The 12,702-nt window shown below is 35.0% G+C and overlaps 1 protein-coding gene across 3 annotated transcripts in view; it reads right to left on the bottom strand.

Annotated features, from left to right (window-relative positions):
* The window catches only part of SUCO (SUN domain containing ossification factor), an 87,360-nt gene that overhangs the window by 41,800 nt on the left and 32,858 nt on the right, over positions 1–12,702 (bottom strand). For 2 of the 3 annotated variants that reach the window (XM_059412469.1, XM_059412470.1), the window contains 4 exons: positions 10,812–10,935; positions 9,953–10,089; positions 8,937–9,004; positions 232–339 (listed from right to left, as the gene is read on the bottom strand). In XM_059412469.1, coding sequence (XP_059268452.1) covers positions 232–339; positions 8,937–9,004; positions 9,953–10,089; positions 10,812–10,935 — 437 coding nt within the window. The remainder of the gene's footprint in view (positions 1–231; positions 340–8,936; positions 9,005–9,952; positions 10,090–10,811; positions 10,936–12,702) is intronic. The other variant, XM_059412468.1, reaches the window with a different exon arrangement.

The raw sequence follows: 12,702 nt of genomic DNA, 5'->3' as shown, positions 1-12,702 counted from the left end.
ACCTTTCCTTATCTGTTTCCTCACCTTATAAAAGAATAATATCATATGATTATAAGCACTGTATGATTTAATAAAGTAAGGTGATTAGTAAGTGCCTAATACAACAGTATTATTACTATTCTTACAAACTGATACATTAAAATAAAAAAATAAAGTTTTAAAGTGACCCATTTTGAAATCTTTATTCTGGAGATCCAACATAAACTTGTAGAAAGCAGCTTTAGAATTTACCTGTCACTGATAGAAACGAGGAAGTCTTTAGGAGTTGAAGAAAATAATTCATAGTTTGCAATATCAAGCTGTTTTACTTGAATAGGTTCACAAAGTTCAATAACAAACCTTTCAAAGAACACAAGACAATTATTGAGGTAAGCCAACCAAAATAATAGTTCATAATAAACATAAACAGTTTGAATAAACTAGACTTCCATTAAATTACTCACTATTTCCCAAGCACATCACTAGTGGGGGGGGTAACTATAAATAACACAAGACACTGCTTTTGTCGTACAGTATTTTTTAAAAGGTTCTTTTTTTAATGACAAAGAACATTCTTGGAGAAGGAATGACTTCACTAAGGAAAGCAAGCAAAAGTGTAAAGTGACTAGTCTAGAGGGCAGCTGGGCATATACACAGTCTCAAAGGGTACCACAGTCTTTGATTTAGCAATATACTTTTAGAAATTTATCCTAAGGACATAGAGCTCCAAATATTCACCCTTGTATATACACTATAATATATATAGCAAGGCAGTTTATAAGAGCCAGGAGAAAAAGTCAACCTACATGTTTAGCATAGAGGACTCAAGTACAGGCCTCCCAAAGAGTGAAATACCAAGAGGCATTAAAATTTTTACTAGAAACTATACATTCTGGGGTACCTGGGTGGCTCAGTCCTATAAGCATCTGCTTTCAGCTCAGGTCATGATCAGTGGGGGGGCCTGCTTATCCTGCTTCCTCTGCCCCTCCTCTCTGCTCATGCTCTCTCTCTCTCAAATAAATCAAAACTTAAAAATCTTAAAAAAAAAAAAAAAGAAACTACACAGGGGCGCCTGGCTGGCTCAGTGGGTTAAAGCCTCTGCCTTTGGCTTGGGTCATGATCCCAGGGTCCTGGGATCGAGCCCCGCATCGGGCTCTCTGCTCAGCGGGGAGCCTGCTTCCTCCTCTCTCTGCCTGCCTCTCTGCCTACTTGTGATTTTGGTCTGTCCAAAAAAAAAACAAACAAACAAAAACACAACTATATATTCCATTTACATAAAGATCTAGAAAATGTAAAGTAATTTACAGTGATAGAAAACAGACCTTTAATTGCTATAGGGGTAGGAGTTAGGAAGGAAAACATTTTGGGAAGGTAGATATGTTCATTATCTTAATTGTGGTGATAATTTCATAGATTATCATCTATGAAAATAGATTAAATGTCAAAAATTATCAAACTGTACATCCTGACATGCTGCAGTTTATTGTCAGTTATGCTTCAATAAAGCTATTCTATAAAAATAATGCCAGAGACCTATATTTATAGACATAGAAAAATGCCATAAAACACTGCTTCTTAGGAAGAACTACAAATATGGTACCATGTGTGTAAAATAAAACTGTACACAGCGTGGCATTTGGGAAAAAGAAATACTCATGAGATCTAGTACTCTAATCAGGACTTTCAGCATTTGGTGGTTAGGGAAAAGCTTTGGGGCCAGATAGAACACTTAAAGGACCCAAATGCTTTCAGTCATGTTCCTTTGCCTTCTCTAAAGGTGTTTCCCCTGCCTGCGTTGCTGAAGTGATTTAGTCCTACCACATTTGCCTTTACATGAAGAAACTAAAAAGATATCTAAAAATTAAACATTGAATAAGAAGAGAGATGACAGAGATTAGAAGAATATCTCTCACTATATAATTCCCTCACCCTTTTGAAATACCTTTTTCGAGCTGAACCATGTGAACATTTACTTAGCTTTTAAATTACACCCTTAAAAGAAAATTAGTATCTACCCATATGTCCAGACGGTTTTATAACTGAATTCCACACTTACAAGATACCTAATGGTATAAGGTTAGAAGTGATGTCTTCAAAATAAGGAATAACAAGGTCTTTACCAACACATAATGACAAAAAGAAAGTAAAATCGATGAAAAGGATTAAAATAATTTTTTTAAAAAGAAAAATTTGTAGGGATGATATAATTTTCTACACAGAAATCCCAAGAAAAATCTGCCTATTATTAAAAAAGAGAATATAAAAGGATAGCTGCATGTAAGGTCCATATATAAAAAAACTGGGCATCCATATACAATAAATCGTACTTTTTTTTTAATTATTTGAGAGAGAGAACACATACATGAGTGTGAGCAGGGGGTGGGGGTGGGGCAGAGGGAGAGGAGACGGAATCTCCAAGCAGACTCCTCAGCTGAGCGCAGAGCCCAAAATCAAGAACTGGCCCATTACCTGACTGAGCCACTCAGGCATCCCAACCCCAGCTAGTACTCTTCTGACTGTTGTTCTAAATTCTTGTTCAGATACACTCCTTGTTAACGGTTTTGAGCAAATTCCTGGCTGTGATTTCTTCTTGATGTTCCTTTGGGGAAAATTCCTCTGTTTTGTCATTTTGTCTAGGTTTCTGTCCTTTGCATATTATGAGAGCTTGTCATGTTTCCTGCTCCTGAGAGTCATGTTATTATTAAGAAAGGGTCGTACACTGTCCAGGACCTGGCCCTTCAGGTAGTGTTTCTGGTATGTGCTGTGTGCACTCTGCTGCTGGGTTTGGCTGTTCTTTCCCACAAGTTTGTCCTGCTCTGCAGAGGTCCTCCCTGCTTGCAGTGGGGAGTGCCTGGACCTTTAAACTAGGTATGCTTTGATCTGTTTGTTTAGATAAGCCTGATTTAAAAAAAAAAATTATCTAAACAGAAAAATGGAGACGGAAGAATGAACCCATTCTACACACCATATATTAAAAAAAATTCCACTGGGACTAAAAACCTGAAGGTGAAAGGTTAATTTTCTCTAGAATTTAAAAACCTGACATCTTCTCCTTTTTTTTTCTTTTCTTTTTTAATTTTTGAGATTTTATTTATTTATTTGACAGATAGAGACCACAAGTAGGCAGAGAGGCAGGCAGAGAGAGGAAGAAGCAGGCTCCCCGCTGAGCAGAGAGCCCGATGCGGGGCTTGATCCCAGGACCCTGAGATCATGACCTGAGCCGAAGGCAGAGGCTTTAACCCACTGAGCCACCCAGGCACCTCCCCCCCTTTTATTTTTGAGAGAGGTTAAGTTCAACTACATTGTTTATTTAATAATTCCACACTTTACCTCTGATTTACACTGTACCTTTATCAAAAAGTTTCCTTATGAGCAGGGGTTTCTTTCTGTACTCCCTATTCTGTTCCACCTGCACAGTTTATCAACATGTGCAGTAACATCACACTTCAATTAGCTTTCTGGATCTGAGTGTCAGGTAGGGCAAGTTTTTGCATCATATTCTTCAGGACCATCTTGGCTACTCTTCTGCTACTGCTTTTTTCTTATTTATTTCAGACTTATCCTGTTGAATTCCCTAAATGTCATGATGAATTTTGTTTGAAATTTTACTTAATCAGATGACTTATATATTGAGTTTTCTTATGTATAAACAGGACATATCCTTTTTTGTCTTTTAATGTCTTTCAGTAAGATTATTTTTAAAATTTTTCATTTAAGTATTATATATCTTGTTAAATTCATTTCTGGGCAGCTATTTATCTGCTGCAATCGAAAATATATTTTTAAAAATTAGATTTTGTTGGGACACCTGGGTGGCTCAGTCGGTCAAGCAGCCAGCTATTGATTTCAGCTCAGATCATAATCTCAGGGCCCTGGGATCAAACCCTGTGTTGGGCTCCATGCTAACTGAGGAGTCTGCTTAAGACTTCTCTTCCTCTGTCCCTCCCCTCTCTCTTTTACTCAAATATATTAATTTTAAAAAAGACTAGATGGGCTTGAAAAAACATAGAAGACACCAGAGAAAACTTACCGCAGAGATTTAAAACCATAAAAACTAGTCAGGCAGAAAAAAAAAGTTCTACAATGGAGATGCTGCAAGACTGACTGAATGTAATCACAATGATGACAGAAAAACAGAGGAATAAATAAGTGAAATATAAGATAAAATTATGGCAAATAATGAAGATGAAAAAAAGAAGGAAAGAAAACTAGTAGATCATGAATACAGACTTAGGGAACTTAGCGATTCCATAAAACACAATAATATCCTTACCACAGGAGTCCCAGAAGAAAAGCAGGAAAAAGGAGCAGAAAGTTTATCTGAAGAAATTATGGCCCCCAATTTTCCTAATCTGGGGAAGGAAATGTATTCAAGTCCAAGACTCAAAGAGAACTCCCCTGAAAATTAACAAACAGGTCAACACCAAGACATATCACAGTAAAACTTGCAAAATACAAAGACAAAGAGAGAATTCTGACAGCACCTAGGGACAAAAGGCCTTAAACTACAAAGGTAGACATGTAAGGTTAGCAGCAGACCTGCCCAAAGAAACTTGGCAGGCCAGAAGAAAGTGGCATATATTCAACACACTAAATTCAACACACCAAAACCACCAAAAATACTCTATCCAGTAAGGCTAGTATTCAGAATAGCAGCAGAGATAGAGAGTTTCCAAGACAGCAAAAATTAAAGGCGTTCATGAACACTAAACTAGCTCTACAGGAAATATTAAAGGGGACCATCTGAGCAGGAAAAAGAGACCAAAAGCAGCAAAGACTATATTCAGACTATCACTCTGAATATAAATGGACTCAATGCTCCAATCAAAAGACAAAGGCTATCTGAATGGTTTAAAAAAAAATAAAAACCAAAGACCCACTGATATGCTGCTTATAAGAAACTCATTTTACACCCAAAGATCCCTCCAGATTAAAAGTGAAGGGGTGGAGAACCATCTATCATGCTAACAGATGTCAAAGGAAACTGGAGCAGCCATAAGATAAACTAGATTTTAAACCAAAGAGTGTAATAAGAAATGTAGAAGGGCACTATATCATTAAGAGATCTATTCAACTAGAAGATTTAACACTTGTAAATATTTATGCCCACACTGTGGGAGAAGCCAAGTATATAAATCAATTAATGACAAACTTAAACTCACTGATAATAATACAATATTAGCAGGGGAATTGGAACACCCCCACTTACAGCAATGGACAGATCATCTAAGCAGAAGATCAATGAGGAAACAATGGCTTTGAATGACAGAGTGGATCAAATGGACTTAACAGAACATTCAGAACATTTAGTGCTAATGTAGCAGAATATACACTCCTCTCAAGTGCACATGGGTCACTCTCCATAATACATCACATGCTGGGTCACAAATCAGGTCTCAGCAAGTACATAAAGATTGATATCACACCATGCATATTTTCAGACCATGGCACTATGAAACTGGGAGTCAACTACAAGAAGAAATTTGGAAAAGACCACCAATACATGGAGGTTAAATAATAACCTACTAAAGAATGAATGGGTTAACCAGGAAATTAAAGAAAAAAAATTTAAAAATACATGGAAGCAAATGGAAATGAAAACACAACAGCTTTCATTTCCACCTTTGAGATGCAGCAAAGGTGGTCAGTCATGAGAGAGAAGTATCTAGCAATATAGGTCTTCCACAAAAAGCCAGAAAAGTCTCAAATACACAATCTAACATTATACCAAAAAGAGCTGGAAAAAGAAGAGCAAATAAAGCCTAAAGCCGGAAGAAGAATGGAAATAATTAAAGATTAAAGAAGAATTAAATGATACAGAAATTTTTAAAAACTGTAGAATAGATGAATGAAAGTAGGAGCTGGTTCTTTGAAAAATTAACAGAATTGATAAACCCTTAGCCTGACTTACCAAAAAAGGAAAGAGAAAGGACCCAAATAAATAAAATGAGGAATGAAAAAGGACAGATCACAACCAACACTGCAGAAAGAAACACAATTACAGGAGAGTGTATTATGAGTAATTACATTCCAATAAATTGGGCAATCTGGAGGAAATGCATAGATCCCTAGAAACATATAAATCACCAAAACTGAACCAGAAGAAATAGAAAACTTGAACAGACACATAACCAGCAAAGAAACTGAATCAATAATCACAAATTAACCAACAAATAAGAGTCCAGGGCCAGATGGATTCCCAAGGGTAATTCTACCAACCATTTAAAGAAGAATTAGTATCAATTCTTCTGAAACTATTCCAAAATAAAGAGAAATGGAAGGAAAACTTCCAAACTTATTCTACAAAGCTGAAAACAGAACTACCCTATGACCCAGCAATGCACAAAAATACAGATTCAAAGGGGTATATGCACCTCAATTCAGCATTATCAACAACAGCCAAACTATGGAAAGAACCCATTCCATTCAACTGATGAATGGATAAAAAAAGATGTGGTATAATATATACAATGGAATATTATTGAGCCATCAAAAAGAATGAAATCTTGCCATTTGCAACAACATGGATAGAACTAAAGTGCAAAATAAGTCAGCTAGAGAAAGACAAATACCGTATGATTTCACTCATATATGGAATTTAAGAAACAAAACAGATGAAGATAGGGGAAGGGAAAGTAAAATGAGATAAAAACAGAGGAAGGAGAACGATAAGCAACTCTTAACTATAAAAAACAAACATGTTGCTCAAGGGCAGGTGCTTTGGGGGGATGGGATCAATGGGTGATTGGCATCCAGGGGGGCACCTGTGAGGAGCACTGTGTGTTGTATGTAAGTGATGAATCACTAAAGTCTACTCCTGAAACCAATACTATTACATGTTCAAGCTAGCTTGAATTTAAATAAAAACAAAAATAGCGAAGAAAGTTTTGAGGAAGATGAGGTATAAACTTATTCCACCAGATTTTAAGACTTATAAAACTACAGTAAGACTGAGTGGTCTTAATATACCTTGGGAGAATTAACCTACTTAAATGAGGTGATATCAATTAAAGGTGCTCTGAAGTTCAATTATACAGTGAGAAGATACATATATATGAATGAGCAAAAACTAAATATACAGTAAACACATATACTAGTTTGGCAGAAACATTAAAATTACAAATAGGCAGCTATGACTCCTTCATATAACTTGATCCCAGCATGTTTCTGCTTGAAACACAAAATTAAGGAACATAAAAACTCGAGCTGTTATTGACTACAGAAGCTCCTACAAATAAAAACAAAAACCTCAAAATAACAATTGAATTATAATCTCAGATGATCATTTCTTCAAATCCAATTTATGACACAGGGAAAAATAAACTTTTAAATTATCCTTAAATACCCTTAAATAATTTGTGGTGTAAATGTACCACAAGGAGTGAAGGCCAAGAACAGAAAATAAGCATCATCTTTAAAGTTTAAAGAGTTTCTCCTCAAATTAAAAAAAAAAAAAAAAAAAAAATCAATGTATGTATTTTTAGTAAATCAATATGATGGCAGTGACTTATCTCAATTCTTTTTTGAACAGCTGCTTTTGAGCAATTAAATCAAATAATCTAATAAAACTGTTGGTATATCACACATTATTTTCCTCCATAAATCTGTTCCTTTGCCTATATTCTTCCTTAGTTAATGGCAGAGTCATAGATCCAAGTAGGAGTCAAAACCCTGGGAGATTTGCTAGTTAACTCTCTCCACATCCAATTACTAAACAAGAGCTGCCAATTTTATCTGCTACAGTCTCTTTCAGATCTCCCTCTCTTCTGTACCTAACACTGCCAATACAGGTTCCTAACTGGTGTCCTTGCTCCCAAATGCATTCTGCTGTAGGCCATCCTTTGAGAACCAGCCTTCTTAAAACTCCAGTGAAATTGTGTCACTTCCTTATTTAAACACTTCCCTCCATGGTCTCTAACAAACTTTAAAAAATTTTAAGCTAAGTATACACAGAATTTGATGGTCTGGCTACTGGTCTAAATCTCCGGTCTCCTCGTCCACAATTACTCTAGGTTCACTTTTATTCTTATCATGATTAAATTAACTTCTTCAGGTTGCTTTTACTTATAGCTGCCCATAAGAAATATACTCCTTTTGGGGCACCTCGGTGGCTCAGTGGGTTAAGCCTCTGCCTTCAGCTCAGATCATGATCTCAGGGTCCTGGGATCGAGTCCCGCATCAGGCTCTCTGCACAGCAGGGAGCCTGCTTCCCCCCCACCCCGCTCTCTGCCTGCCTCTTTGCCTACTTGTGATCTCTGTCTGTCAAATAAAGAAGGAAAAATCTTTATTAAAAAAAAAAAAAGAAAGAAAGAAATATACTCCTTTTAGCACTGTTCTCTTATTCTTACAATTCCTGTATACCTCTCCCTCGTATGTGACTTCCTATGAATCCTTCAAGATTCAGCTCAGGAATTAGTTCTTCTAGGAAGACCTCTCTCGTCCTCTCACAGTTATATACCATCTCGGTTCCTATCATAACCTTACAGCAATACTTGTTATACTATTTTGTAATTATTTGGCTAGACCTATTTTTTGTCTGTGGCTGTGACTTTTTTAAAAGGAAAGGTATTTTATATTCAATTCTGTAACCAGGACCTAAGGTAATTACAGTACCAGCACCTATCAATCATAAATGCTTTTTAAGTGACTAGAGGAACAAATCAATCTAATCCTAACATAAAAGCTTCACATAAGGGGCGCCTGGGTGGCTCAGTGGGTTGGGCCGCTGCCTTCGGCTCAGGTCATGATCTCAGGGTCCTGGGATCAAGTCCCGCATCGGGCTCTCTGCTCGGCGGGGAGCCTGCTTGCCTGCTTCCCTCTCTCTCTCTCTGCCTGCCTCTCCATTTGCTTGTGATTTCTCTCTGTCAAATAAATAAATAAATCTTTAAAAAAAAAAAAAAGCTTCACATAATATGTACACACATGGAATGCATATTATTAAATTTTATGTTACTTACCAAATCTTGGTGCTGCAAGGATTCAACATGTAAAGATCCATATTTTCTATAAGAATAGCAGATGTGCTCTATTTAAAAAGGGGGAAGGGAATAAATTACTTAAGGAAAAATATTTCAACTCTAAAGATTTCTAGGATTTCTGTATTTTTAGATGTTAAAATACACAGATTCTAAAATACTTAAGGCATAGAAGAAGGCATAAAAATGACTAAAGTTTACAGATTATGTCTACAGTGTTAAGACAGCCTTATAACAAAACATTTTAAATTAAATGTCCGTTACTATAAAGGAAAAACGATTTTCTACTAGCTATTTTCTTTTTAAAACTTCAAACACGTTTTAAGTTAAAAAAAGGATGAATGCCCTTCAGTGGATGAAGAGATAAATATTAATATTATTCAGCGCTAGAAAGAAATGAGCTATCAAGCCAGGATAAAACTTAAATGCTCATTACTACATGAAAGAAGCTAATCTGAAAAGGCTACATACAGTATGAATGCGACTACATGACATTCTGGAAAGACAAATATAGGAAGATAGTAAAAAGACTGGCGGTTGAGGGGAGGGATGAAAGATGAACAGGTGGAGCACAGAGGATTTTAGGGCAGTAAAAATAGTCTGTATGATACTATAATGACTGATACATGACATTACATATTTGTTTAAACCCACAGGCTGTATGAGAAGAGTGAACCTAAGGTGGTGATAATGTGTCAGTGTAAGTTAATCAACTGTAGCAATACATCACTCTGGTGGGAAGTATGTTGATAACATATGTTGTGAACCTTAACAGCTCTAAAAAAACAAAGTCTTTGAAAGAAATAGAAAAGGTGCAATGTATCAACCAATATAACTAAGAATTCATACAAGATAATGTCTTTAAAAGCATAATCCTATATTTATCAGAGAATCAGGAAAACAGCTCACATTAAAATATAGTTCTCAGCAAACTGATGCCTTTATTTAATAAAGTTACTAATATCCTACAAGTATAGAAGAATTTTATAGTTGAGTACCTTAGCTTCTGGATTAGCTGCCAAAATTTTGGCACCACATTCTACTGAGGCATAATTATTTCGATTTTTCTGCACTTTTTTTGTTGCATGTAGACCTCCATTAGAAGATGGATGCATTGACTGACCTGCAGACAAACCTTATTATAAACATATATATATGATGATTATGATTTAAAATACTCCCAGCGAACAATGATCCAAAAACAATAATACTGAAGAATAGGTTTTAATGCTTAAGAGAGTATTTTTTTTTAAATTAAGAAATTCAAAATGCTTTACCTCAATGGCTTTAAAATACATCCCCAAACCAAATTAATTACAAAAATCTGCATTACTTGATTTATGTCTAAATAATACTCAAAATGAAGCTTATCCATGATAATCAAAATATTGTGCATACAATATTTTACTAAGGATAAATGCTATCCTTCTAACATTAAGAATTTTTAATTCTGAGACTTTCTTTACAATAAGAAACTGTAATACCCCAATCCAACTCTATTTAGTTTAAAGCTTTATGACCTGAAAGTTTCATTCATATCCCAGACAAGCCCCCACAAAAATGAAAAACAACAGTTTCTATGCAATTTACCTCTTATAAACTGAAATGAAAAGTACTGCTCTGCCTAATTTATCTTATTTTTTCCTCATTTAATAATTTACAAGAATGGATTTTAATTAAGATTAAAACTATATAATTATACACAGGTAAATGGTTTATGTTGATAATTACACATCTTAGTAACTTTCACCTTTAAAGTTTTTAAAAGTTTTATTTTACCAACTATGGAGAGAAATGCATTATTTAAACCCCGCCCTAAAATAAATAAATAAATAAGAATCACAAGTGCTTCCATACTTTTCTCTTTTTCTACTTCCATAACTTTCTTCTTCCATTCATCAAATGTTGGTATATCTTCTGGGTCTTTGGGACTTGTTACAGATGTATGGTCAATTTCTCCTGGTTTTGTATAATCAGAACTCTGAAAGAAATGTGAAGAATACGGAGAAAACAGATTAATAAATTATAAAAGTATATACAAATGTTTATGTGAAATTAAAGTTCAGTTTTATAGCTGATAGTATGTTTTAAAAAAAAATGAAATGTAAAAAGTTTTGGTTTACTTAGAAGTTGAGTTTCTCTTGAAAAAACTGAAATCTTCTACCTAAGCACCACAAGATGTATTCCTTCACATTAGCAATTTAAGTATAGCTTATAAAAAAATATTATATCCTAAGCAATTACTTACACACAAAACTGTACAAATACTGTACTTGTAATGCATCCATCTTAAAATTTAAGTTAAAGTAATATATGCACTGAAGAAAGCTAACTAATTTTAGATGTAACATATAGTTTCCAAAACATCATTGACATGCATTACTATTCCATAAATATTTAAGGTGGATTTAAAAACATAAAGAAGGGGCGGCTGGGTGGCTCAGTGGGTTAAAGCCTCTGCCTTCGGCTTGGGTCATGATCTCAGGGTCCTGGGATCGAGCCCCGCATCGGACTCTCTGCTCAGTGGGGAGCCTGCTTCCTCTTCTCTCTCTGCCTGCCTCTCTGCCTACTTGTGATCTGTCAAATAAATGAATAAAATCTTAAAAAAATAAAATAAAATAAAAAAATAAAAACATAAAGAAACACAAAGAGTCTAATGAAAAACAAAGCTTTTAAAAGAAAGTATACAAAAATGTTCATATATAAAAGGATTTAACAAGGTAAAGAAAGAATAAATCATTTTTATAAAGGCTGATAACGTTTGGTTGGATTAAAATTTAAAATTAAATGTATTAAAAAGTCGTAAACTGCATGGTCCAATAAGCCACAAGCTGAAAGCAGGGGCAATATATGCTACTAATAAAGGACTACTACCAACTGCAGACTGCCTACAGTCAATAATGGAGGAGATGAACAATAAATTCAGCAAAGAGAAAATACAAAATGCTCAATCTCAGTAATAATTGGGAGAATGCAAATGAAAACCAGAGATACTGAATTAATTATACCCATCTGAGGGAGTTTTAAGCATGGCATGTCTGTGGAACCATGGGACATCTATTAGACTGCTGAAGGGGGTCCAAAATTTAGCAAAATTAAGGGTGCCTGGCTGGCTCAGTCAGAAAAACATGCAACTCCCAATCTTGGGGTCCTGAGTTCAAGCCCCAAATCAGGTCTATGGACTACTTAAATAAATAAACCTAAAAATATTTTTAGCAATATTAAGATGTGCAATATGAGTGAAAACATGCACAGGTACCTAAGAAAATATGCATCAGAATGCTTACCGCATTGACTGTAATATAAAAAATTAGAAACAACCTAAATATCCACTAATTGAAGATCAGATAAACTGTGGTAGTGAAATACAACACTGCAAACAATGAATGGACAGATCTCAAAAACAATGGTGAGTAAAATGATATTTAAAGCAGGAAGATACCATTTTATATTGCTTCAAAATATGCCAAATAATAGTATGTACTGTTTCTAATCATGCAGTTTTGGAAAAAGTTTAAAAACACGTTCTTAAACACACACACACACACACACTGAATTTGACACAGGTGTTCTATCTGAAGAGAAGAAATATAACCGGAGAAAGGCACACAATTTAATTTGTCATTTTTTTCATAAGCTGAATAATATATGTAAAGATGCTCATTCCATTATTTAATAATTTCTATATTCTTAGAACAATGCATAAACATATTTATTAACAGTTCCCTGAGAAGTGTACAACATCTAT

Source organism: Mustela nigripes, chromosome 10 (genome assembly GCF_022355385.1).
Source record: "Mustela nigripes isolate SB6536 chromosome 10, MUSNIG.SB6536, whole genome shotgun sequence".
Lineage (NCBI taxonomy): Eukaryota > Metazoa > Chordata > Mammalia > Carnivora > Mustelidae > Mustela > Mustela nigripes.
This window is presented reverse-complemented; position numbering and strand designations above follow the sequence as displayed.